Source organism: Mugil cephalus, chromosome 10, assembly GCF_022458985.1.
Source record: "Mugil cephalus isolate CIBA_MC_2020 chromosome 10, CIBA_Mcephalus_1.1, whole genome shotgun sequence".
Lineage (NCBI taxonomy): Eukaryota > Metazoa > Chordata > Actinopteri > Mugiliformes > Mugilidae > Mugil > Mugil cephalus.
This window is the reverse complement of record NC_061779.1, coordinates 25,813,731-25,837,440: the sequence shown is the minus strand read 5'-3', so window position 1 is coordinate 25,837,440 and position 23,710 is coordinate 25,813,731. Positions and strand designations below refer to the sequence as shown.

General features: G+C 40.9%; 2 protein-coding genes across 6 annotated transcripts; both read right to left on the bottom strand.

The window, feature by feature from the left end:
- Positions 1–1,136: 1,136 nt before the first annotated feature.
- On the bottom strand, positions 1,137–6,601 carry asb15a (ankyrin repeat and SOCS box containing 15a). Of its 3 annotated transcripts, none has more exons than XM_047596647.1 (10): positions 6,523–6,601; positions 6,003–6,127; positions 5,868–5,905; positions 5,493–5,624; positions 5,172–5,330; positions 4,833–5,078; positions 4,330–4,501; positions 3,194–3,737; positions 2,589–2,742; positions 1,137–2,450 (listed from the first exon to the last, which is right to left on the bottom strand). In XM_047596647.1, the coding sequence occupies exons 2-10, from the start codon at positions 6,107–6,109 to the stop codon at positions 2,293–2,295; spliced, it is 1,710 nt and encodes a 569-aa protein (XP_047452603.1). In that variant the 5' UTR covers positions 6,110–6,127; positions 6,523–6,601; the 3' UTR covers positions 1,137–2,292. The 3 variants fall into 3 exon arrangements, with proteins under 3 accessions (XP_047452603.1, XP_047452604.1, XP_047452605.1); XM_047596648.1 differs by having other exon boundaries at positions 4,833–5,075; XM_047596649.1 differs by lacking the exon at positions 6,523–6,601 and having other exon boundaries at positions 5,489–5,624; positions 6,003–6,118.
- Positions 6,602–9,044: 2,443 nt separating this feature from the next.
- Positions 9,045–22,454, bottom strand: LOC125015047 (ankyrin repeat and SOCS box protein 15-like). Of its 3 annotated transcripts, none has more exons than XM_047596690.1 (10): positions 22,332–22,454; positions 20,522–20,629; positions 20,378–20,430; positions 19,951–20,082; positions 18,145–18,306; positions 16,635–16,880; positions 15,109–15,280; positions 12,992–13,517; positions 12,048–12,201; positions 9,045–9,430 (listed from the first exon to the last, which is right to left on the bottom strand). In XM_047596690.1, the coding sequence occupies exons 2-10, from the start codon at positions 20,623–20,625 to the stop codon at positions 9,255–9,257; spliced, it is 1,725 nt and encodes a 574-aa protein (XP_047452646.1). In that variant the 5' UTR covers positions 20,626–20,629; positions 22,332–22,454; the 3' UTR covers positions 9,045–9,254. The 3 variants fall into 3 exon arrangements, with proteins under 3 accessions (XP_047452646.1, XP_047452647.1, XP_047452648.1); XM_047596691.1 differs by having other exon boundaries at positions 18,145–18,303; XM_047596692.1 differs by having other exon boundaries at positions 20,378–20,425; positions 22,332–22,357.
- Positions 22,455–23,710: the final 1,256 nt, after the last annotated feature.

The window sequence follows — 23,710 nt, the reverse complement described above, 5'->3', positions numbered from 1 at the left end:
AGTTTGTTTGGTTTCCAAAACAATCAGAGCAGGTTGACAACATGTATCCATCCCCTCTATATGTCAACAAGCTGCTTGCTGGAGTTGTATCATGTTGCTTGTCTTAAGTGGAAAGACAGAGAGTGACATAACACTGCTCTGATCCTAAATCTGTGGTAAATCTGACCTTTGACCTGGATTAGTGTGATTAGAGACAGTCACCCGACTGTGCACTTCAGCTGAGAAGGGAAATCAGATCGGTTACAAAACACAGGTCCAAACCGGCACACTGATTACAAGCTCTTCTTGTTACATTCATCACGCTAACTTCATCCCAGGTCTGATATGATCACAAGTGGCATTTACAGCTTGCTCTTCAGTCTCTGAGTGGCCAAACGTTTGTTCACTTTACTGCCCACAGCCAGCTGTTCTATAGAGAGATGTGTCATCTCACTGCATTGTGATGCACACACTAATCTGTGTGTCCTTTGCTTTGCCTTAGCACATTAACGCACCTGTTGGCTGCCAAACATCTGACCTGACTTCCAGCTTGACTCAACAATTTGAAAGTCATTCAAAGCAATGTGACCTCTTTCTCTTACCAGGTTCTCGGGCGACCTGCCAGAATGTGAAGTCATGTTGTTGTTGTTGTTGTTGTTGTTGCAGGTTAAATTTAGAGTCAGTCTGTTCCACTCATTGTCATATGACTGGATCACACCTCCAGATGCCACTGCTATTGTGTGCTGTGCATATTCTGGACAGAGGGCTACGTGACAGTAGATTGGCTTGCAATGGACTCATTTTGAAGCGGTATGGTTGGCACCATGTTTTCCAGTTGAAGCACTCTGCTGCCTCCAACTGAAGCCAAAACAATGCCCCCACACAAGGGTCAACATTATCTTCTTTAGGCCAGGTATCAGACTCAAAGAAGCAGTAAATGTTAGAGACTGGAAGACCAGCAGGTGAGTCTACTGTCAGCTATCAGTCATCAAAGTCTTCTATGAGTGTTGACATCTGATTTACACATTAAAATTTAACAACTATTTGATGGACTGCCATCAAACCTGGCACAGATGTGTTACATGGTAGATGTAATGTTTTTGATTTGTTTTTCTGGCACAAAATCTGGTGAAAACATTCACAGTTTCCACACAATAAACAATTACACGAAACTTTAATAAAATACAGTTCAGGTTTATATACAGGTCTTAAAAATATGACAATGACACGTGGGACCTTATTTTTGAATAGTGAGGATGCAGCATATCAATTTCTGCATATCTTGGTACAAAGCCAGATCTTCATTTGAAACAGTTATATTAGTATGACAATAAAATTATGTCACATTGTAATAGTTATGATCTGAAGATTTGATGAAGATACTGAAGACACTACACAATTTTGTTCTTGTTTACATCTGCACCTTCACTGTATCTAGAAGATTTTTCATGTTTTTAATCTTTTTCTGTCATTTTGAATTATTTAAATTCATTTAAATATATATATTTCTTCTTTTGCAACATACTGCGATATTGCATTTCCACCAACCTATTTCATTTTATTTTATCTTATTATAATCAACCCTACGTCTTAAAATCTACAGTCTTACTGCTTTTTCCTTTATATTGTGGTAGTACAATGGTCCAAGTAGACTGGGACTACACACACAATAACTACACTGGAGTTGGTAGGAGGTGCTTGGGTTGGATGGTGGGCCTGAAAAGGGACTGTGCAATGTGCAACGTGTGGAATGTAGCAACTGTGTGTGTTTGTCTTTCATGTCTTAGTATATATTTCATGTTAGATGTTATCACCTTATAATGTATTTTACTACATTTAACTTTTGAACGGACAGCACTTAATTTGTTTGTACATGCAGAGTGACAATGAAGATATTGTACTTTATTCTACTTAAAAAAAGATTTTGCTGGGGAAGAACAATTGCTTTTATAAATAAATGTCTTTTACAAACTTAAATGGTAACAGATCCGACATGTAAATGATGACATGCATATCAAATAAATGAACATATCAGATTTGCGTCGATCCGTGAATCTAAACTATCCCTTGATGGTTGACTACTAATCACTTGAGAGAACTTGCTGTTAGAGGCTGACCTTATTCTTAGATGTATTAAGGAATTTAAGACACTTAATGAATGTGTGCTGTCCTTTATGATATGGCATTTTTCAAAGAATTATGGTGTAATTGCCTTTTCAATAAATACAGGTCTTGTGACATAAAAATGAAAAACAAACACAAAGTCACTGATAACACTTAAGACTCAGTTGATCCAAGAGAAATCTTCCCCCCTCAGTCCTCCCCACATATTATTTTGGAGTACAGGTCGTTCTCTTTGAACAGCAGGAAGTCCCTCAGTCTGTTGGGCAGCTGGATGGACTTCAGACCGCTGCAGTTCAGATGTTTCCTGATCACCACTCTGCTCAGCTGGGCCAGTGGGCGAGGGTTACCTGGATCACAGAGAACAGCGATTTGTGCCAGTGTGAATGGAAACTTCAAGGCCCACCGATAAAGCACGTGGAGCAGGTATCGGTCTTGCTTCTCACAAGTAACTATGGCTCTTTTCTCTTGTTCTTATGTTAACTCACTGGTGATCCTGCGAATGTGAGGCCACTCCTTGTGTTTCTTCAGCATCTTTGTCAATTTGCCGCACAGTGAAACCTGGCCAACGTAGTCGAGGAGGATCGACACTACTCTGCCCACCAGGTTCACCAGCCAGGAGACGCTGACAAAATCACAAAACTGTACAACGGAAGAGATGCAGTTAACCCAGACAGGTATTTATATACATAGGCAGAAAGTCTTACAACTAGAATTTACAGTAAATCATGTTATCTATGATGAAAATGACATTTTGTAGGTTGTCTAAAAGGTATTTTGGAGCTTGTCATTTCCTGGAAAAAGTTTAAAAAAAAGTTGATGACTCATCCTGTACTCGGAAGTGTCCAATGAAATGCCTTCTCAAATGTTATGTCCCTCCCTCTACATCTCTCCTTCCCTAACCTCTGTTTCGGCTCTAGCTCTTGGCTCTAACTTGATGAGCACTGCCACTTGGACTATTTTTCATTTGTATGAGTATATGTGGAATATGTTGCCCTCTGTATTCAACTGACTTTTCTGTGAAAGTTAAAGACCTGAGGCATCATTTTGGGTTATGAACGGTCACTGTAAAAATAAAAAAATAGGAACTCACTGAAACTTTTTCCACCTGTTGCTGTGAGCACTCAGATTCGCTCAGGTCACTCCAGTCATCATCATGGTTACAGCAGAAGCATCTCGCTGCATTGTAACCGTTGTTCAGTAGCAGCCTCATCATGACCTCGTCCTTCATGCAGTACTGCAGCGCCGTGGGAAACACCGTATCGTTCACCACTGTGAAGTAGCAGTTCACATCTGCTTCAGCCGCCAGCAGCAACTTCACAATCTCGTAGCGGCCTGACCTGACAGCCACAAGGAGGCAGCGCAGAGGATCCAGGTCCGGGTTGGCCCCTGACTTCAGCAACAGCTCTGTACATGTGGCATCACCATTGGAGACAGCAAAGTAGAGCGGGCTCCTCCTCATGTCGCCGTAGTTTTCTGAGATGTGAGGGGCTAAGAGTGAATTAACATCAAAGCCTTTCTGCAGCAGGAGCTCCAGGCAGTGGGCGTGGCCTCCATCAGCAGCAGAGTGAACGGGGCTGTGGCCGGAAAGACGCAGGGCCCGTCGAGTGGTGATTGGGATCAAAATCCTCAAAGCTCTGATAAGGAAATGAATAAATTATTTTAAAAGAGGTGAATCAGAAACTAAGCTGCATGAAAGTGTAACTCATCAAACCTCACTTCAAAGTCAGTTTTGTGGCTCTTGCAGATAAGTCCTTCATTCATAAAAAAGAGTTCTATGAAGTTCTGGGTGCCTCCAGAAGGAGCTGGACAAGTTTGTGACCTGACTTATTTAGATAACCTAATGATGGCCTGGGCCATACAGTTGTGGGGGTGTTCCTGGATGAATTTGACAATGGATTTATTTAGGTGGATGTTACAGCTGTTCACAAGTAGTGTTTAAATCTTGTGCTGTCTTCTTCAGGTGAAGCTGATCTGTGGTGGTCAGAAGGATCCACTAAATAGGAGTTGGAACTGTGGCACTCGCTCTCACATTGGTTTCTCCAGGCCAGAGCAAAAAGAGCTGTTAGCTGTAGCATTAGTTTGGTAGCTTTTTTTTTTTTTTTTTTCAGTCTTACGGTTATGGGGAAAACACCAGTTCTAGCCAAATTTTTATTTTTGTCTTGTCGATCACCCTGCGTTTTCTCAACTTGATGTTACTGAGCAGTTGTGTGACGTCGACCTACTCACAGGTAATGTCCTTCGTACGCTGCTTTGTGGATGGGGAGCTGGGAGCTCAGGTTGTTAATGTTGGGATTCGCTCCGTGCTGCAGCAGGATGTCGATGCAGTCTGGATTCCCTGAACCTGCAGCATCATACAGGACACTGTCGCCATTGGGCGCCTGAGCATTTACATCAGCACCTAAATTCAAAAGCAGACAAATTATTTTATGAAACAGGTGCAAAAATGTGGTTCTATCAGTAGGATGTGTGAGCAGTGAAATATTTTATATTTAAGCCGTCTTCATTTCACAGATGGTGATCAGGTTACATGTTACAGTTTGTCTGATGAACCTGTGAACAGGTTTATATTATCTTTGTCTGAGCTGATTATCATGAACATGTCCAGGAGTCCAGCAGCTTTATGGAAGTGCAACAGAAATTCACCAAACCAGAGAACTCCCACGAAACAACCATTCAATCATTTCCACTTTTCCACTCAGTGGAAAATGTAGTGTGTGTTAATTGTTCACCGTGTTTAATGAGCAGTTCCAGGACTTCGGGGTGGCTGTACTCTGCAGCGGTGCCTAGAGGAGTCACTCCATACTGGTCCGCCTCTGTCACCTGACCTCGGTTCTGCAGCAAGAGCTCCATTACGCGAACACAGCCGGCCCTGGAGGCCTCGTGCATGGCCGTCCACTTCTTTAGACACACCTGTCCCACCTGAGCTCCCGCAGCTATCAATGTGGAAACTATCTGAAGGGATCCGGCTCTGACTGCTGCAGGGACGACATGAGAAGACCAGAGACTGACGCTGAGTCTCTCTACAGATTTTTTTTTTCTAGTGTCTGAATGACCAGAATATCTGAGACCTAATAGTAGAGGAGATTCGTTTTTGCTGTTGGTTGTGTGGGGTGAAGCTCCATGGTCCAGCAGAGTCTTGACATTTTCCACCAAACCTGCTTTCACTGCTGAAGTCAGGAAGGTCTCGCCATCCAGAGTCTTTTCCTCCAGAGTCAGACTGAAAGACGCTGAAGGACACTGCACAAGTTAGACTTTACATCACACCAGCACCTGCTCTTAAGACAGATGCTCACAATATGATCATCCTTCAGGTACATGCTCAATTTTGTATCATACTGTATTGGGTTTGCACCACATATGGGAAATAAAGGTTTTGACCTCTTACCCACCGTACAGCACCATCTCCAGGACGGGGACAAGAGGTTGGACTGCTGCCCTATGAAGAGGATACCAGCCTTGCTCATCCACCTGTTGGAAAGCTGCTGGGAAATCACAGAGCTCCTGCAGGGCTAACATGTCACCTGCACAGATATTTCAAATAAAATGTTTCTCTTGAGTGAAGGATTCAATTATCAGCCCACAGGACATGCTTTTTATCTCAGTCTCACATTAAATGTTTGTTTTTCTTCTCAACTAACACTGCATTTCCTTTGAGCCCTGTTGTTTCATTCCATCTCCCTTCTTCTCTCAAATCACAAATATGGAGGAAATCAGTTTTCCAGACACTGGCATAAGACAATATGCATTGAGAACTGACACCATACCTTGTTTGATGGCCTCCACAAGCTTCAATCTTTCACTCCTAAATGTACAAACAAAGAGACTGGAGTAAACTTAAAAAGAAAACGTTAAATGTCAGGCTTTGATTCGAACAATGAGTTGGGTTCACAGTGCTATACCTCCCTGAACACCCTTCCAGGTGTTCTCTCTGACAAGACTCCTGAATTATCATCTGAACATTGTGGTCCAGAAGTTCGTCCTCATCCATGTCATTATATGTGTCCATCCTTCTGACATCACAAAGCTGCAGACACATGAAACACAGCTTCACACAATGTCACTTCCTTTATCTCCAACACGCAGACACACAGTTAAACTGAAATGATCATATCTTTTTCTAAAACGTAGCTGTTATTACAACAGATGGAACTCAGAGAATTTTATGTGAGATTGAGACAAAGTCTCAGTGAATACACAAATAGAAGTCAGCTGTAATTTATTGCTAGGCCAACATTTAAATGAACTTCTCTTTTCCCCCTTGAAGTCCTTCATTAATATCTGTACTCTTTGAGCCCTTGACCTCTTTACTATCTTTACTCGACACTGGTAATCTAACCTTAGCACTCATATCATGTCATCAGTTGGTTTGGAAATACCCCCAAACTAAGCCTAGAGCATAATAAAATGAATCATTCTCACCCGCTGAACGTGTCAGTGTTGGAGTCACAGGACGAAGCTGCAGCAGTTGCAGAGTGTTTGTGTCATGGATGAACTGCCCCCACCCGTGCATACACTTACACACAAGCACTCCACCACGCTATTTATAGGCGTCACCTGTTCCAGTGTATTTACCATGCAGACCGTTTCACAGCACCTAATGGAGTGTAATGTCACCCGGAGCACATTTCCAACAGCTAGTGACAAACAATAACGAGCTGGCCAGTCGTATTAATATTTATTGTGTTATTATGATTCATCTGAGAGAGGAAATGTTTTCTCTACAGAAGAGATCAATGTAATGCATCAGGACAACGAATCGCTGAGAGCCTGCTGAACTAATGAAGAGGCTTGGAGCATGAGAGCATGAGAGGACCTCTGCTGAAGATTTACAGATATGACCTCAGGCATCTTTGATGCTAATTTACATGTGGGTGTTCACATGAGACACTTTGGACAGCTTTGAACATGCACTTTTGCACATTTTTGTCTATTAGCCAATGACACTAATTTCCTGTCTTTAAAATGAAGGACGTCCTGTAGAGCTAATTGTGCTGTCAGAGAAATCACAGTATATATTGAATATGTAGGATGACTGAGACAAAAACAACTAGATCTTGCAGTTTTCTTGCAAAAAAGTCCACATGAAGTCTATGAAAAGCACAACAACACTTAACTTCCATCTACAGTATACCATAGATTAGATAGCCTTTAAGTAATATATTATTATTCATTATTTATGTTATTTTCAATAAATCCTGTGTAAAGACCTAAATCAACATGTCTTACACTTCCTGTGTTGACTCTCAGTCCCAAACCATGGTCCTTAATGAAGATTGTTGCGTGCAGGAGTACCTGTGTCTGTGTCCGTTGCTCTCTTTCTGTCTTCCTCAGAGAGGAAGACAGAAGGGGAGGAAGAAAGAGAGAAAAAGAAACAAAGATGGGCCTTGTTTCTTACAAACTCTCCTTCACATAGTTTCTTCTTGTCTACAAACACTGGTTGGTGCCATTCCTTGCATTCAGCAATCAGTCAGGCACTTGATAGCTGAGCCTAGCTTTGTTGTATTTTATTTTGGAAAAACTACTTGTCCCCTCTTACCCTCACAGACTTTGAAAAGCAGTTTAAGTATCAGTCGTTAAGGCTTGAACTCTCGGTTGTGACGATGCTGACCCTGGCAACCTAGAGGTCACTGATGAGAGGAAGTAACAAAGGTAAACCTTCCAACAGCTATCAATACGTAGCTGTCAATATGCTGTCAATATCGTGTCACACGACAGCTTTTACTTGTGCAGCCTTGTGCACATGTAACACCATAGACTGTAGAATGATAGACACGGAACAGCTCCTCAAAAGTGAAGACAAAGCAAGTAGAGCTCCCTCTGCTGACTGGCCGCAGTATAGGTCATAAGCTCCACCTCCTCCGTATTAGTGGATGGGACTTGTGCCAAACTAAAACTCTAAAGTACATAAAGGGTTCTGTTATTTTAGGTGGTTAATATAATATGAATGCTTACGCAAGGGTCCATTTTTCCAAAGTTTAGTGTTAGTTAGTTATTTGAAACATTAAACAACGCAAGTGAGACTGGTATAAGTGTGCTGTAATGTGGCTCTACATGGCTTCACACTAATTCTACCACCAAACTCGCAAACCTGTATCACCAGGAAACTAGTGGCAGTTTGGTCAACAGTCTATGCATGGTACCCACTGGTAAAAAGTGGTATTCAATTATACTTTCTTCCAGAAAAGCGCACAAAGAATCAAACTGAAATTGAAGGGCTCATGCAGTCTTAGAGTCTGGCACACACCCTCTAATGACAAAATGTGCTTAGTGGAGACCCTTCCACACTGATTACAATTACAGCTGGTATGAGGCCTCATTTACGCTGTCAGCGTCCCTACTGTTAATACCCTTCCTATGCTCTGTTTTTAGTTAGCTTTTAATTTTATATAACTGCATAGTAAAGGTGTGGCTACTTTGAGTGGTAGGTGTTGGCTGTCACAGATTGCCAGCCATTCACCTCAGCTCTTCTCATTGTTTGCGTTAATCAGGCAGAGTCGAGCATTGCCGAGATGACAATAGGTAGAATAGCATGAATTAATGGATGTCATGTCACACGCCATGTGACAGTGGAAATACCTGACTCTGCCAAGATGGCAATGCCAGGCTGAGCTGCCTGGCAATGACACTGAGCTTTGAAACTGCTGTTCAGGAATCTATCATGGGTGATACATCAGAGTGACAGCAGGGCAGTGTATGAGGGATTGAATTAATATGGATATATTTATGGGTTTAGATATTAATCTTCCATGAACATCAATTGCAAGACAAGAGTGAGTTTGTGACGAAATATCCCGTCCATCTATTTTATGTGAGATTAGAATGTGATCTTGAATATGCAGTATTTTTTTTCATTCATTTCATTTCATTTTTTTTTTTTTAATCATTTTAAAACAGGGTTTGATTGGACAAGTAGCCACAAAAACAAACAAAACATGGTTGAATTTCTATGATTTAATGCTTTTCTGCAAAAACACATGTTCAGCCTCACAATTCAAAAGTCAGTCAAAAATACTCGCAATAAACATTATAAAAGCAGCATCATGCTAAATTGGAACAACATTTAGCAGAGCCAGAACTTTTTAAAATAGTTACATCCATGCTTTTATTTCAGTGACATACAAGACGGACTCCTTCAGGAAATCCTAACACCTTCACATGAAGCATTCTGCATCCTGGCTGGAAAGGTCGAGCTCCTCGTACTTTATGAAGCGCTTCAATCTGGGCGGGAAAATGCGCGAGTTCATGATTTCAGGGTTGTTGATTTTCTTTAGGGTCAAACACTTCCTGATCACCAGTCTACAGAGGTGACTGAGGGAGCGAGGACTGTCTGGAGAGAAGGGTTCAGAGATATTATATTTCTTATCAAAGTATTTTGTAATTTCAAACAATAAATAGACAGGATCAAACAGGACAATAGAAAATAAAATGTACAATTATGTGCAAATGATTTATACTTCTGCATTTCTGCATTTGTGCTGTGTTAAAGTGTCTGTATGCTGGTAAGGGAACAAGGTAAATGGTGTTGCCTACCCCAGTCTGTGATGGTGACTGTGCATGTAAATGGTAAATGGTCTTGTTTTTATATAGTGTCTTAATACCCACTGGTATTCAAAGCACTTTACAGTCACAGATACATCAACCCATTTGCTCACACAAATGCCTTGCACTGGGAGCAACTGGGGATTTGGTGTCTGAAGGTATGTGGCACGTTCAAGGGATCAAAACGCTAGCCCTCTGATTCGTGGACCTGCTCACCTCACTGAGACACAACCGCTCCATGTGCCAGTAACAAGCCTTTGTTTTGATGAGAGGCTGGTTATCCCCACCATGATAATCCATCATTAATGATGAGCACACAGACAATCATTAAATTAATTGATGATTAAAAATAATTACTCTGATTACAGGTGAGAATCCCCTTATCAACAGAGTTGTCACACCGTGGTGAGGGCGTCTTGTCTTGGGGTTGTTCTGTCCTGTCATTTCCTGTTTTATTTTGAAAAGTAACGCTCCTCTCGTTTCAGGCCACTTGCCCTTCCTCATGTGTCACAAGTCTGATTGTCTTCCCTGATTCCTGATTGTGTCCACCTGTCCCCTATTTCCCTCCATGTGTTTAAGTAGTCTGTGTTCCCCTTGTCTTGTGCCAGAGTGTTGTCGTCGTCAACTTGTTCTCGTGCCTTGCTCCATGTTTTCAACCAAAGAATTTCCAAGTAAGCCTGTGAATCCTCTCGGAGAGATAGTTTTTGTTTGTCTAGTCTTTTCTTAGTTATTTCCTCAGTTCTGAGGTTTCCTCCATTCGGAGTGTTTTGTGTTTAATTAGTGATTTGTTTCTTCGATTTGTATTTCCTCCTTTTGGAGAGTTTTTGTTTTCACCGATTAGAATTACGTCCAGGAATTTTTGTGACCATTTGTTTGTCCCCCTGTGAGGGATCTCTGAACATTCCAATTAAACCCCCTTTGTCATCTCTGCATACTGAGTCCTGAGTTCTGCTTCGAGTCCCGGCCTGACAAGAGTCATGTGTGCGTTCCATGACCTGGATGACTGAGAGTTTCCACAGTTTCAAATTGGTTCAAATTGTCTGTAAATCCTGTAGCTAAATTGCTATGCACTTAAAGGCAGCCTTTCAGAGTCAACCATGAAAGCCCTGTGGGAGTTTCTGTGTTCAATGTGAGGGGAAATGATCCTTGTCATAATGCAATAATAACCTGTCGACGAAGCGGACTGACATGAACTATTGGAGTATGAATGGAACTGCACGCACTTCCACTGTCTGTATTCAAAGTCTGCATCCGTAGACTGGGAAACCATGAATTGGTCAGTAGACCAAACTGCATACTGGTGATTTTGTTATTCTAAAAGTCTTACCTGCAGTGGGTCTAACTGGGTCAGTTTACATGTAAAGTGTGTCCTGAAGGTGGTGCAAAAGGAAAGATTACAGAGCGGTTGAAGTCTAAAGGTTTCGCCCTCTGAAGTGCAGAGAGCTAATCATGACATCTTGAGGACGGAGCAGTGGGTTTGGAGAATAGGTCATGTGGAACCATTCAACATTAAAGTTTGTATAATCCGTATTCCTATATTGCAATTACAAACAATCAGCATCTCTGACCACAGTTGCACCCCTTTTATTTAGCTGTGCACCAATAGCTTTACGGTATTGGTTCACTCTCACTGCTCTCATAAAGCAATAAAAACACTGTAAAACTGGCTGTATACTACGCTGCTAACAGCTCAGTGACACAGTAACTAGCCAATGAACACAGAGAAGCCTAAAAAACAGAACAACAGGCTTCAATGATGAAGGCATGGTGATACACAGATTTGCCTAGATGACAACTAAATCCATGCAATTCACATTTTAGAGAATGCAGTTAAATGATATTTTCCTCACTGAGGACTATCATTTCACCCATCCACCCTAATTGGAGAATAAACCAAGGTCTCTGTGGACATACAGTAACTGCAAACACAAGTAGAAAAAATATATCATAACTTTTCAACCTGACATCCATGTGGATGTTACTTAGACATGTACCATCCACCTAGACCAGACCAGACACCCCCACCCCATAGCAATGACACTCCTTGATGACAGCAGACATCCCCAGCAGGATGCAGCCACAAAAATCCTTTAGGAACAACTCAAAAAAAGAAACATGAAGAACAGCACAAGGTGTTGACCTGGCCTCCAAATTCACTAGATCCCAAACTGATCAAGAATCTGTGGGATGATTCATGGAGACCCCTCCCTTCAACCCATAGGACCCGAAGACCCTACTAACATCATCCTGCTGAAAGACACCACAGGACACCCTCAGAAGACCATGTCCATTCTCTGATGAGTCAGAACTGTTTTGGAGGCCTACACAATATTAGGAAGGCTCATGATGTTATGACTCATCTCTGTATATATGGTGTTATGATAAAAATAAAAAAAAAAACTCACTGAGGATTTCAAATATCTCAGGCCACTCTCTCTGTTTCTCTAGGGTGAGCCTAAGTTTGGAGCACATGTGCACGTGGTTGACGTAATCCAGCAGAATCCGTACCACACTCCCCGACAGATGCATCAGGCAGCAGAGACTCATGAACTCACAAAACTGGAGAAAGGACACACATTCAGAGGGTAATTCGTATTTTCTTTCTTCTTATAAAAAAAAAGCAGATTAATTTAAAACAAGAAAAAGATGCACCTTCATTAGTGATTAAATACACAGTTTCTGCCTGATGAATGTGGAACTTTTCATTTCAAATGTTCTCTTCCATCTTTTTCTGCTTCGCAGCATGAAGCCGAGGTCACAGTCAAATTTAATTGAGTTGCAGCTGACATTTTAAAGAACGGATTCAATAACATTAGTGTCACTGACTCATTGTTATAAAGCTCTTGAATAGAAAAAAAAAATGAATGCCAATTTTTAGCTGAGCTTTTCAAATCCCACTCCTGGCTGATTAAGAAAGAAAGGAGACTTATTGTATTTCTAAATTGTGTCTTTTCCATAGAGCCCAAGGTTTTTTATTTAGGCCTCAGATGTCTTTTTCCTTTGGATATGTTAAGAAACAGCATAGAGTTTAAAGGGTTACAATATTTGAAAATGACTGTCCTAAAGGGATGGTTAATGGTAATACTGATTTAGATTCCTGCGTAGGATAATTTATTCATGTAATCATAATAATAATTCAGTAATAAGTTGCATTTCTATTGGAAAATTACACACATATCCACCATTAATAATTGGAAACCACAATGAATTAAGTCAAGCTATTCATTCCTGTGAAAGCTGCTCCCTGAGCCTTACTCCCCTCGGCTAGGCTGGAAGCATGTGCCTCTGAGAAAATAAAATTAGTTTCTAAAACACTGGACTATTGGTTTAAGAACAACAAGGAACTTACAGGAATTTTCCTTTCCACTTCATCCTCATCATCAATTGCTTTATCATGGTGACACTCAAAGCACCTTTCCACTTTGTAGCCATTGTTGAGCAGCAGTCGCATCATGACCTCGTCCTTCAGGCAGTACTGCAGCGCTGTAGGAAACACCGTGTCACTCACCACCGTGAAGTAGCAGTTCACGTCGGCTTTAGCTGCCAGCAGCAGCTTCACAATCTCATAACGGCCTGACCTGACCGCCACCAGGAGGCAGCACAGTGGGTCCAAGTCTGTCTTTGCCCCTGCTGCCAGCAACATTTCGGTGCATTCAGCGTCCCCATTTGAGACGGCAAAGTACAAGGCGCTTCTCCTCATGTCCCGATAGTTTTCAGAGTTCCTGGTGTTCATGCGGTAGTTGACATCAAAGCCACAGGCCAGCAAGAGCTGGAGGCATTGTATATGACCTCCATCTGCAGCAGAGTGGACTGGGCTCAGACCCGCCTCTTTAATGGCCTTCTTATTGGTAAGTGGAATCAGCAATTTCAAAGCACTGAAGGAAAAGAAAAGTTGAGTCAAAAATATGCTCACAATGGTTTGGTGTGGTCTTGTACTTATATAGCTCTTTTTGCTAACACCCTGGTTCATTGACAACACACTCTACTTATTGGTACTCAAAGTGCTTCTCAGTCACAATGTGGCATCTACCCATTCCTTCACACAAGCACACATACATTAACATATCAGTGACAAGCACTGGGAGCAACACTCCGGATTTCCATACACGACCCACCTCTACACCACTCCACTCCCCACTTTAAATCACTATTTCCATTGCTAGAAGGTGGGCTGAACATGGCCAAAGAGATACTTTTCTGGGTACTTTTTAGTACCTCCTCTGTGGTTGGGCCGAAATAGGTGAATTGGGGCTGAAAATGTGACGTAAAATGCTGCTTACTACTGATTGGTCAGCAAAAAAATCATCACGATGCAGCGCCAGGAACAAAGCTGGATGTTTTGACTTCAGAGATGAGTGTTTTTGACTAGTAGTAAGCTGCTCATTTTCAACTTTCTGCTCTTGTGTTGGTATATTATAATGACTGGAAAAGCAATGGCGTTCTGGACCAACCCGGGAGTTGGACGGACCTCTCAGAACGACAACGGTTTTCCAGCTGGATGGTAAAACAAATGAAGGAGAAACTTAAAAAATTGAAGGCCAACTCCTAAGCAATGGAAAAGATAGTTAAAAAAAAAAAAAGGTGGTGAGGTGTGGATTGGTTTAGAGGTAGGCCGTGTATGGAAATGCGGCTAAAGACACTGAAAACGCTAGTTTTCTGGTTTATTGACAATTAACGTTAATAATAATCAATATAAGAGCTCAAAGTGATCATTTTTATTGGAGGGAAATGGATTCACTTGGACTGAGAGAGTTAGTGTGAGCCTTTGATAAACCGCTGAATGGGAAAATTGTAACAACTAATAACCAATTAGGGGACAGAAAAGGACAGAAAAATGGCAGTAGAAAAAAATAACTTGTCTGAATAAGTGTTTGATTTATAATGGACCTGCAACCAATTTGTCAGGTGAAATTTGAGTTCCTCTCAGTCATGTTCATGAGAATGAATAAAATAATAAACCACATTCTTTTGTTATATTTTCACCAGATATGATACCAGAGCCGATTTGCATGAGAAAAAAAATGTATGTAAAAACGATTCTTATTGACGTTTTGGGGAATGCACAGTAAATGCATGCATATTATGAAAGCATCTAATTTAGGGTCCATGTAAACAGTTCTGTTGAAATCTCAAAGAAGAATTATTTCAGTGCTGTTGAGAAGAAAGAAATATTGCTCATGTAAAGACACTAGCAGCAAATGTCAGCCTGGCAGAAAACAGTCCAGTACAAAGACAAACCAGACCTATCGTGATTTATTGAACTTGATGGCATAGGTCTGGCTTGCATACACATTTGCTGCATAAGCAGTGGGCTATCACTATCTTCCCACACATCTAGCATTGCCAATTCCTTGAAAATGAAAAATGCCATTTTCCCATGACCAGGCCACCAAATCCCATTGGTGCAACATCTCCTACAAACAGTCATGTTCATAAAAAATCACACGTTTGACATAAGGAGCTCACTCATAGTGACCGGCATATGCTGCCTTGTGGATGGGCAGATGTCCAGTGACGCTGGGCAGGTTTGGGTTTCCTCCGTTGTCCAGCAACAGCTGAATGCAGGCAATGTTTCCTGATCCAGCTGCATCCATTAAGACACTTTCTCCATTACAGGCCTGAGTGTTCACTCTACTACCTGAGCAGGGATGAGAGGGGACAAGAAAAAAGAGGGAGGTTAGCACACAAAAATGAAGACAGGTATGTAGTGGAGTGAAACCAAATTACACAAATACATGTGTACATTACTCTGCCAGCTTGTCCAATATTTTGAGACAAAACACTGTCATTCTTAATATTTTATTCTAATGTAATGTAGGATGAGCATTAAATAATATGAGTAGAACTCACAATGCTAATTTGATGTACACGTAAGTAAAGGTCAGAAAGTTTGGAAGTTTCCTTTTAGTTCTCTCTCTAATTCGCTCTCTTTTCCTTCTGACTTCCTTGATAGAGTCAGGATTTCTCTGAAGAAATTATCCAGTTTAAGTGGACAATGTTAAGATCGGTGTTTACTGCTGACAATAACTTAGACACATTACTCCAGTCGCACCAATGCTTCGGGATCTGTTAAACCATCTTAAGCCACAGTCAGACAGATTGTGAACAAATGAATGATGTTACCCTCCCCGGGAGGGGTCAACCATCAAAGATCACACCCAAAGCAAAATCCATAATGAGAGGTCACAAAGGAACCCAAAAGGTAACATCTAAGCGACCAGCTGGTAGATTACTGGGAGAATATTTTGACAGATGAGACCAAAGAAGAACTTTTTCGTTTAAACGAGAGGCTCATGTCTGGAGATGAACAGCATCAGAACCTCATCCCATTCATGAAACACTGGGGTAGTCATGTCCTTATTTGGGTCTGCTTTTCTGCATCTGGGCCAGGGCAGCCTGACCTCACTGATAGACCAATGAATTCTGAAAGTGCTAAATAGTCAGGACATCTGTTTGGTTCCTGTGATAGGTTGAAATGTTCAAGTCAAAGTCCTGACTTTAGCCCTGCAGAAATGTTGTGGAAGGACCCGAAGCAAACAGTTCATGTGAGGAAACCCACCAACACCTCAGAACTGAAGCAGTTCTCTACTGAAGAATGGGCTAAAATTCCTTCAAGTCGCTGTAGACGACTGATCAGACATTATCAGAGATGTTTAGTTGTTGTTGTACAAGAAAGTCACACCAGATACTGTTAACAAAGATTCACTTACTTATGCACCTCATAGATATGTATAAGTGATTAATATCCTTGACTAAACAAACACGGAAGCATAACATGCCCTTTTTATTTATTTGATTGGGTGCTCTTTGAGTCATATAACAACATTCTTATTTTTAATGTTAGAGCACTTTGTTAAAGCACCTTGAGCTGCTTGTGGTATATGGAAACTGCATTATTTTTATTATTATGTCCAAGTATTCCATCATATGGTTTATGTTTAAACAGTTGACTGTCTCTGAGTCTGCAGTTAAAGCTGTAGTCTCAGACTGACCAAAGTTCAGCAGGATCTCAGCGATGTGGCAGTGTCCGTGCTCTGCAGCCACGGAAAGCGGTGTTACTCCCGTCACGTCCTTGTGGTTTACCCGGCCTCCATTTCTTAGCAGTAGCATTAAGATGTCCACGTTGCCAACCTTGGCCGCTTCATGCATGGCTGTCCACTTCTTACGACACATTTGCTCCACCCAAGCGCCGTGAGCCACCAGCAGGGACGCCATCTGGTATGAGCCAGCCCTCACCGCTGCATAGTGGGAAGTGGTTTAAAAACAGTAAAGTACATGCAAGCAATATCTTTTAAGTGTCTTTAGGCATATTTTCTCCTCACAAATGCCACAAGACCCATTCGACAGTACGTAGAACATACAGACAACATTGAGGTAATGCCCGGAGAATCGACTATCTAGCAACCAGCTGTGTTCTCTCAGTGTTCTTATCCATTTCACCATTTTTTAAAGAGTTGGTTTCTAATAAGTTTTGCTAAACTATCTGTCTTTGGCTGGAGCTTAGTAGATATCTTTCTAGATATTAACATTTAGCTGAATCATATAACCAACTGAAACTGACTATGAAGTGATAGTTGTTGTACTAATAGATTAGATTAAGATTTAAACTTCCTTTGAAATAAAGACATGTTGTCTCGTGCATACATTTTACCTTCACCCAAAAATGACCTCTTAGTAAAATTTGGATATTATTTGAATCATTTCTTGTTTTCTTGTCAACATCTCTCTTTTTGGAAATTACAAACTCTGACCAAGGTGAATATTATCATTTCTACAAAATGAATGTATGAAATTTTAATTTTTTATTTTTTGTCCAGATAATCACTCTAAACCTCTGTAGCTTTGTTTGTCTTACAAATAGGTTATTGCTGAATATATTCTTCAGAGATATTGAACTTTAAGATGCAGCAGGCTACACTGAGAAGGCTTCAGAGAAATACAATATTTTTTTAACCCTGCTGCACTATGCCATTTTACAACACATTGTGGAGTACTATCAAATTCTATTGATGGTGGCTAAATATATCTGCAGCTGTCTGTTTTCAGCATAACTTATTTGAAATTTATGTTCAGCTCTGTCGTGTTCTTTTGGTCGACATTGTTGGTGTGGTTGCAGGGCATGGGTTTTGTCCTTGATGTCAGTTAATGATGTGAGATGGAAGTTATGACAGAGTTGAGGGTTTGCCGAGGGAGAGCCACATATTCGACGTTTGGAAGTGTCAGACTGTGGGCAACTAGTCAACGTTGACTTCACTTTCATCACATAACAGTCGCCTTAAAAAGATCCGAAGTTGTGCAACCACCACTGACAACATACTGTATATAAATGTTGACCAAAATATGAGATCTTGTGGCACAGTATCCACATTTTTCTGGTTTTGTTCTCATAATAGAAAAGAATATATAAGAAGTAATAGGCAAGTTACATTTACTCAATATCCCAACTTTTCCAAACTTTTTCCAGTACTCATTCTTCACTAACTCTGTGCTCTATAGTACTACCCAGCAGCAGTGGCGACTCATGTTTGTTGTTCATGTTCTGAGGCAATGCTCCATGTTCCAGCAGGCTCTTCACATTCTGCACCAGTCCAGCTTTAACGGCCAGTGTCAGTGGCGTCTCTCCTCCTATAACTGTCCTCTCCTCCAGACTGGGCCCCTGAGCTGCTGTTAACACAAACACAACACACACAGAGGTCAGATTGTACATTCCTGGACTGTCAGCTGTGCTAACCTGGCAGGTGAGCTGTGAGCCATGGACACCTCACTGCTGGTTTGATATCCAGGCTAAATGAGCAGGGACTGACACCACAAGCTATTTTGGATTGAGAGGACTGCTGGCATCAACTGTGAATTTCTTCAATAATGCATTCTTTGGATTACACCACTATTTTGACAATGCCACCAGCCCTGTTGTTACCCCTTTTGATTGTGACAAGTTCACACTTCTGGGTGTCGAGTATATTCAATCAAAGTGGATTTTTTGATTTGAGCTGTCCTGAAGCTGTGAAACTCAACACAAGTTCAGCTGCCAGAAAAGAAAAGGGTCGTTATAATTGCACAGTTTTTGAATTAAATGTTCTTAAATGTTCTCTCAAATCCTACTGGTGTTCCTACTGTTTTTATATTTATGACCCTTTTAATTTAAACAGTCATAGTGTAGAACTAAATACAAGTGTAGTGTTTTATCATTTGTGGTACATATGTGCTTTTGATTATCATAAAACTTGTACTTGTTTTCCTGCACCAGTTTGAACACATCTTCACATTATTATTTTACTATTTTTATACAGTGCAGGAAAAACCTCAAGATACTCCCACTAAGGTTTATGTGGCAAGCAAACACACAGAGAACAAAGCAAAAATAGATTTCATAAGTGGAATATATTTATATTTTGTTGGCTCCTTTATCTTCACTTTAGTCTAACTAATTCCAAATCATCACCGTTTAGTCTCGGTTTAGACCAAGTGACTGTGCCTTCCTTTCATCTCATGCACCACTTCACTCCTGGTCAAGCAGTTCATGCAGAAGGGACATGCTTTGGTGAACTGCTCTGATGGAAGACAAATGATGGTCTCACTGAGCTTAAATCAAATTGGATGTGACTACACAGTGTTGTGGTAGTCATAATAAATAAGTGTTGCCTTGAGTTCTGAATAAATCACCAGCCAAGCCCACACACACTCTGAGCATCATGGTGAGAATCCCCATCTGATACAGTCTGTTCACGTTTGCTTCTCACGAAGACACGGCAGCTGGAACCAAAAAGTCAAGGAACTCTTGGTCTTTCTCTCTTGCTGCGGTCATCATAACAATCGGTTTCATCACAGTCGTTTTGTTTTGTTTTGTTTTGTTTTTGTGGCAAACTGGAAGAAACATTCGAGGTTCTTGAATTTTTCTGGATTGCCTGCATATTTTAGTGTACTGATTGGATGCTGTATCTCTTTACTTCTTGGCATTACATAAATTACTGCAGTAGTTGCATATTGCTGTACTGCCAACACTACTTCTACAGCTGGTGACCTCAAATGCATTAAAAAGACAAGAAACTTCCATAAGTTCTCTTTGTGATGAGACCATCTGTTACCTGAAACCCAACACACTGTGTGCAAAGCAGTCATTAAGGCAAACAGTGGCTGCTTTTTAGAATCTTACATATAAAATATGCCCTGATTTGCATTCATTCTTTTACTCCTGAGGTGCACTACCTGGTTGTGTCTTAACTTTTGGCTGGGACTTACAGTTCTTACTTTCTATTTTTTAATGCTAACTTTCCAAATACCCTGCATCAGTTTTAAACACGAACTCACATCTCAAGACGGTCTCCAGAACCTCCAAGACTGGCTGGGATGCAGCTCGATGGAGGGGAAGCCAGCCTCGACTGTCTGTCTGGCTGAAGGCAAAGGTGTGGTTAAGCATCTCTCTGAGCACCAAGACGTCACCTGGTCACCGTAGCAACGAGACAACAGCCCAGGAGTTTTAGAAAAGAAAAGCAGAAAGAACAGAAATATTCAGAAACATCCAGGACTCAGTGGAGCTAGGACTTTGTCTCTTGCATTTTGCATCTACATCTCTCCCTTCTGTTTATTTTGCTCCTTCTTTCTCTGCCTGGCTGCTTAACAATAGTCATTTATAGTTACTGGCCGTGTGACTTTGGCTTTTGGCCTCACAGGAGAGCCAGCACACTGACCTATGTGGTAATGGGGAACAAATTTCTCTGTGTGACATCCAACTCACCTTGCTCAATGGCGGCCAGGACTCGGAGATTTTCATCAGTTGCCACTGCTAAACTGTCAGCAACAGACAGCAAAGGCAAGTCAGCTACCTTAAGATGAAAGGGTTTTTCTTAAGTGTAGGGAAGTATGGATGATGTCTTCATACCTGGCGGCAGATTTCAGAAAAGTTTCTTGACAGGAGTCTTGAATACTGATCTGGATGTTGTAGTCATTGAGCTCCTCTTCACCATATTCTTCATAAGTATTCATTACTCTGCAAGGAGGAGACATGCTTCCAGTTGATTAGAACTTCATTAGAACTTAAAACACCAAACTGATGATATTGCATTTTTGAACACATTACTATAAATACATATGCTCAAAGCTACATTAATAGATTTTTTTGCCACTAGGGGGTGTTAGATCAGATTTGTCTTTGAACTCTAGTTTGGTCTCCTCCTTTTTGGTCTCCTCTGTCTCATCACCTTTAGTCTCTAATCTGTATCTGTCCAGCCAAGACAGATTTTGTGAAATAAGCACGAAACCTGATTGATTATGTTATGAACTGAGTATTTGAAAATGTTTGAAATGAATCTATTTCGACTGGCAGCATCTTTGATACCTTCATCTCATATTTGAAAGGAAGTAATCTAAACCCAAACCATGATCTTGTTACTGTTGCCAAGAGCTAAACAAGCAGCAACTGAAAAGTCTCAAAAATCTCAAAACAACAAAAAACGTCTCTTAGGTAGAAGTTGGGTGTGACTTGATCTCACACCACCTGCAATACCAAGAAAGAACAATACCCGTTTTCAAAATGCTCCTTTTCACTAAGGAAAAAGAAATCTTATGACCATGGATGTGAATGGATTGATTCATGACTATCACTCAAACTGGTATGAGACCAGAAAGCCCATCAGTGCCTCTATTTCCTCCTTAAACTGAGAAGGGCCTTGGTGGCCATCATGTGTTTGTCCATCTGAGATACCATAGAAAGCATCCTGGCCAACTGCATCACTGTGTATTCCAGCAACTGTCCCACCCCTAACCAGAAAACCCTGCACACATTGGAGCAGGCTCACAAACTCAGCGTTGCAAGCGGTCTCCCCTCTCCCCAACTCTCCTACCATCTGGGAGGAAATGTCACAGCCTCCTGGCTCGCACCACTAGACAACAGCTTCATCCACCACACACACACACACACACACACACACAAACACACACACACACACACACACACACGCATACACACACAATCACACACACACACACACACACACACACACACACACACACACACACACACACACACACACAGCTACTCTTTAGCAAGAGTTAAGACTGAAATCAATTAAGACTTATTTTAACTTGAACATCCTCTCAATTAGAGCAGAGTTCCCAAGTCTGCATCCAGTAAGAATAGCACAAGATACTAAAAGAAAAAATTACCCTGTGAAATATTACCCTAAAATGTTACCAACATGTTTGGCGTGAACAAAACCAACACACTTCCTTTTTACAGGAATGTCTGTGATTCACTTATTGACTTTCTCCAAGTTTCCTGGACATAAATATACAGTTATTAAACTGAATTCACTTGGTAAAGCTCCAGTTCATGAATTAAATACCAGTGTAGCCTAGAGCTGCATAGAAATGCACCGGCAAACAAGCAAAGAAAGAAAAAAGTCAAAATATAACAGTATTCTTTCAGTAAAATATAATTATTATACAATAATTAGTACTATATTGAAGTGTTCTTTGCAGCAAATCAGTGTATCAAAAACTTACTATTCCTTACCAAATTAGAAACTATGCAAGACCAACAATGACTAAATTACAGAACTATAGGTGTTCCTGTTACTGTGTTCATCCTCTCTGCAGACAGGAAAATGCATCATTCATCCTCACATCATCACCTCCAATCCATAAAAATCCTGATTCTGACAGAGCCAAAAATATTTTTTAAAATCAAATACCTGTACGTCTCTGCAGATGAGCCAGCGACTTCTCACCTGTCAGGTATGTTAGCAACATGCACTGATGGGTCAAACTCTGCTAGCAGCACACAGTGTTTTTATATATAGGAGTGTTTGAGATGCCTCACAGCCCTGCATGAAGCACAGCAGGAGGCGTGTACGCGACACCTGGCCCGCTGGGCTTAAATATAGCCAGGTTACATGTGCTATTGTGCAAGCTAAGCCTGGTCTTTGGCATGTTTGGCGGGACTACCGCATTCGAGATCCCACAATCCTCTCAGGCTTAAGCCATGGACTCATGCAGCAAATGGGTTCACCGTCTATTGTTTCATGGAATGCAGTATCAATTGGGTCTATTTTTTTCTTTCATTGCTTTGACACAGATATATGAGAAGGTGGCTTTCTCATAAACTGTTGGCTGCATTGCAATCCATGGAAACCTCAGCAAACAGGCAATGCCAGACATCAATGCTATCTTATTCTTTCAGGAAGAAAATAACAGTTTTGTATTTCTTTCTAGATATCATGGAAATGACATATTGAAAAGAAACAACGTCTGCTGTTAATATTCCACAATAGTTGATGGTAGCCTGATGCTTAGAGCCTAATAGTTAAAGCCTAAAGCACAAATTTTTCTTTGGATGTATCCAGAGGGAGAGCTGACCTGTCTTCTGATAAAAAAGAGCCAGGAATACTATGGCAGTGGTTTATGCAGCCACTCTTTGATATAGGCTGATTCTTTTCTATGACCATTTTTCTTGTATGGATCCCATCCTTTGACATTTAACTGCCATACCATCTGTACATACGTAATTTTGTAGTCTGTGAATTTGTCCACTGCATCATAAAATATAACCATTGGCAAAAGCCATTATTAGTACAGTTAGCCACTGATTCAAACTTGAAGACAAACATGTTTGAATGACATGCACAAGTAATATACTGATAACACACTATGTTAACAAATCATATTTTAAAAAGTTACATAAAATATCATATAACATTGAATAATCACAACCTAAGTTATACGCAGCGCTGGCTCAATATACATTGTTCAGACAAATGGAAAGACACACAACGTTAAACAAAAGAGAACATCCTGGAGCTAAAATGCACATTTAAAATATGCTGTTTTGTAACATATTCCTTTTCTTTTTTATTGTAAGGAAGCAGGAAAGTGCCGTGGGTGCTGCTAGGTAAGGCACATAACCTGCCATTCCACAGCAAAGACTGCAGACTGACTTAACCTGCAGTATATTTAATATGTCAGTCAAACAAGGTTTATGTCCATCCAGATGAATGAAGAAGTCTCTTGTTAAAACCAGATGCTGTTCAGTTTCCACTCCATGTTCAAGCAACTGAATGTGATCCTGGAAAAC